This window comes from Carcharodon carcharias, chromosome 27 (assembly GCF_017639515.1).
Source record: "Carcharodon carcharias isolate sCarCar2 chromosome 27, sCarCar2.pri, whole genome shotgun sequence".
NCBI lineage: Eukaryota > Metazoa > Chordata > Chondrichthyes > Lamniformes > Lamnidae > Carcharodon > Carcharodon carcharias.
Genome location: NC_054493.1, coordinates 18,866,257 through 18,869,987, shown reverse-complemented (window position 1 = coordinate 18,869,987; position 3,731 = coordinate 18,866,257). Strand labels below are relative to the sequence as shown.

At 48.3% G+C, this 3,731-nt stretch overlaps 1 protein-coding gene across 1 annotated transcript; it reads left to right on the top strand.

Moving 5' to 3' along the window:
• Window positions 1–202: 202 nt before the first annotated feature.
• On the top strand, window positions 203–2,814 carry LOC121270517 (zinc finger protein 239-like). Its single transcript, XM_041175878.1, has 2 exons — window positions 203–291; window positions 1,129–2,814. Exon 2 carries the CDS (start codon window positions 1,480–1,482, stop codon window positions 2,320–2,322), a length of 843 nt encoding a protein of 280 aa, XP_041031812.1. The 5' UTR covers window positions 203–291; window positions 1,129–1,479; the 3' UTR covers window positions 2,323–2,814.
• The last annotated feature ends 917 nt before the right edge of the window (window positions 2,815–3,731 follow it).

Here is a 3,731-nt window from a genome sequence, read left to right as displayed (position 1 = left end):
TCGAGGAGGTAGAGGGGAGGGGAGAGGAGGGAGGGGAGATGGGGGGGGTGGGTGTGGAACAATGGGTGGGGGCGGGGGCTCCCGTGTCCGCGCGCCTGGCCTGCAGACTGGAACCCGAGGACGTCACCGCGGAGCAGTGTGATTCCTATTGGCTGATTCAGGCAGGGTCCTTTGTGAACGTCACAATGCGGAAGTTGGACAATGAGCTTCGGAGTGAAACTTCCTCCTCTGGGCAACATCTGTGAGGAAATCAATGTTGCCCCCCTTTCCATTTCTTGTCTCATTCTGGGGGTAAATTGTTGACTTGCTGGAACTTAAGGGAGAGGAAGTGAATCCAGGGAGGTTACAGACTCTGGAAAGGTTGGCCCAGGTCTCTCTCTCTCCCTTAAAGACATTGACATCCTTTGCTCCCTCAGATTGACACTTTTATTTGTCTAAAAGGATGGTCTCTTTCCTAATGTTCACAATTAAAGGGTTGGTTTCCCCAGGAGATGGGTGGCATTTAAGGGGACAGTAAATTAATATGTTAGATATATTATTTATGGGCCTGCAATAAAGTACATTTATTATTATTTCTCATCTGATAATATAGTATTTATTGGTGCTATGTTATATATTTCTGGTCAAAAGTTTTGGCAGCAGAGAAGCAGCCCATTCAGCAACTTGAGTCCATGCCAACCCTTCGTACACCTATCCAGTCAGTCCCATTCTCCCCGTTTATCCGCGTACTCCTGCAAGTTTATTTCCTTCAAGTGCCCATCCAATTTCATTTTGAAACCATTGGGTCACCTCTGCTTCCACCATCCTTGTAGGCCGCAAGTTCCATGACATGACCACTCACTGGCTTATTAATAATCCTACTCCATACATCGCCCAGGTACCACTGATTGCAGAGAGTTTTAGTCCAGTGAGCTTGGATCTGTGATCAGTGTGAATTATCACCTTCTGCAGAACTGGGAGGGTGTATATTAGGTACAGCGTTGTGAGAATGGAGGGAGCCTGTATGGGACAGAGATTTGGAGATTTTGGGTAACAAGGGGGAAAGAATGTTGTGTAGAAACTAGAATCGTCTGGTTTGAATTGCATTCCTGTGCTGAGAGTGTTGACTTTTGTAAATTCCTTTTACAGGATGTTAGGAGGGGAGGATTTGTAGACAGAAATCTCAAACTAAACGTCACTTCTAGATCTGATAGTCATTGATTCAACGGGACCTGAATATCATCATTCCTTGAATCTACAAGCAGAAATGTCGGTTGGTCTGTTCTGTCTGATTCGAAGGTTTTAAACATGAGGATGACAGGAAAAGCACCGAGACGCACACACCTGAGTGAGAGTCTTCGAGTACACTGACTGTGGAGAGAGCTTTACCCAGTTACACAACCTGAAGAAACATCATATCATTCGCAGCAGAGAGAGACGTTGTGTGGACGAAGTTACAACTGATCCTCGACCCTGGAGACACACCTGGATTCCCACACCATGGAGAAACCATGGAAATGTGGGGACTGTGAGAAGGGATTCCGTTCCCCGTCTGTGCTGGAAACTCATCGACGCATTCACACTGGGGAGAGGCCATTCACTTGCCCTGAGTGTGGGAAGGGATTCATTCGGTTAGCCACCCTGCAGACACACCAACGGGTTCACACTGGGGAGAGACCATTCACCTGTTCTGAGTGTGGGAAGGGGTTCACGCAATTATCCCACCTGCTGATACACCAGCGAGTTCACACCGGGGAGAGACCGTTCACCTGCTCCCATTGTGGGAAAGGATTCTGCGATTCATCCACCCTGCTGACACACGAGAGAGTTCACAGTGGGGAGAAACCATTCACCTGCTCCGTGTGTGGGAAAGGATTCGCTCAGTCGTCTAACCTGCTTTCACACCAGCGAGTTCATACTGGGGAGAGGCCATTTAACTGCTCTGTGTGTGGGAAGGGATTCACTCACTCATCCAACCTGGTGACGCACCAGCAAGTTCACTCTGAGGTGAGGCCGTTCACTTGCTCCGTTTGTGGGAAGGGATTCAGTCACTCATCCAACCTGCTGAGACACCAGCAAGTTCACTCTGGGGAGAGGCCGTTCACCTGCTCGGAGTGCGGGAAGGGATTCAGTGATTCATTCACCCTGCTGACACATCAGCGCGTTCACACTGGAGAAAGGCCGTTTACCTGCTCCGTGTGTGGGAAGGGATTCACTCAGTCATCCAACCTGCTGACACACCAGCGACTTCACACTGGGGAGAGACCGTTCACCTGCTCCGTGTGTGGGAAGGGATTCGCCCGGTTATCCAACCTGTTGAGACACCAGCGAGTTCATAAGTGACCACAGGGGTTGGATTCTTCTGTTATTGTTGCTGTTAGTCACATCCAGGACTAAACCATGTTCATTCTGACACTTGGTGAAGTGGGAAGGTCGGAAGGTTTCCTTCTGATGGACTGGCCGGTCTCACAACTTTGCTTCCAGTGGACTCTTTGAGCCTGGGAGTGCACATTTCCACTGAAATGATCCACAAAAGCTGTTGAACTACATTTATTTTATACTGGATAGTAAATAATGCTTTTCCTACCACTATAGGTAGATTTGAGATAAATACGTGTCTCTGTTCCATTGAGTCTACAGCACGGGGCTAGGCCAGTCGGCTCAGTTGGTCTCTGTCTGTACTTTTGCTCCACATGAGCCACCACCGACCCCTCTTCCTCTCACTCCATCAGCATATCCTTCTATTCCTGTCTCCCTCATGTATGTATCTAGCTTCTCCTTAAATGTATTCATGCTATTCGCCTCAACCACTCGCTGTGGTAGTGAGTTCCACATTCTCACCACTCGCTGGGTAAAGAGGTTTCTCATGAAATCCCTATTGGATTATTGAACCCCTTCATCATCTTAAAGACTTCCATCAGGTCACCCTTCAGTCTGCTCTTTTTTGGAGAAAAGCAGCCCCAGCCTTTCCTGAGAGTTAAATGCTCTCAGTTCTGGTATTATTCTTGTGAATCTTTGTTGCCTCTTCTCCAGTGCCTCTATTTCCTTTTTCTAAATGGAGATCATTAATGTTGACAGTCCTCCCAGTGTAGTCTAACCATGGTTCGAAACAAGTTGAACATAACCTCCCTGCTTTTCAATTCTATCCCTCCAGAATGGAACCCTATATCTGGGCCCCACACTTTAGGAAAGATGTGAAGTGCTCAGAGAGGATGCAGAGATTTACGAGAACGGCACCAGGGATGAGGGTCTTCAGTTAGTTGGAGAGACTGGAGCAGCTGAAATTGTTCTCTTTAGATCATGGAGTCAGTAGGGCAGAGAAAAGGGCTATTCGGCCCATCAAGCTCATGCTGGCTCTCTTTGGAGCACAGCCAGTCTGTCCCATTGCTCCGTTCTTTCCCTGTAGCCCTGTAAGTTGATTTCCCCCAGCTGCCCATCCAATTTCATTTTGAGATTGTTCATTGTCTCTTCCACCACCCTCACAGGCAGTGAGTTATCATTCCCACTCATCATGTAAAAATATTCCTCCTCACTTGCCCCACCGTATCTCTTGTCCAAATTGGAAAGCTCTGTCCCCGGCCCCCCTCTTCCTGGCACCATCAGCTGATGGGAACAGCTTTTCTCTAAACCTGTCAGAATCTTCTACACCTCTATCAAATCTCCCCTCCACCTCCTTTCCTCCAAGGAGAACAACCCCAGTTTCTCCAACCTGACCCTTGCGGTTAAAATCCCTCATCCCCGGAACCATTCTG

Bases quoted from the DNA above. Each gene is read 5' to 3' on its own strand.
- LOC121270517 (XM_041175878.1), top strand. From the start codon at position 1,480: ATGGAGAAACCATGGAAATGTGGGGACTGTGAGAAGGGATTCCGTTCC.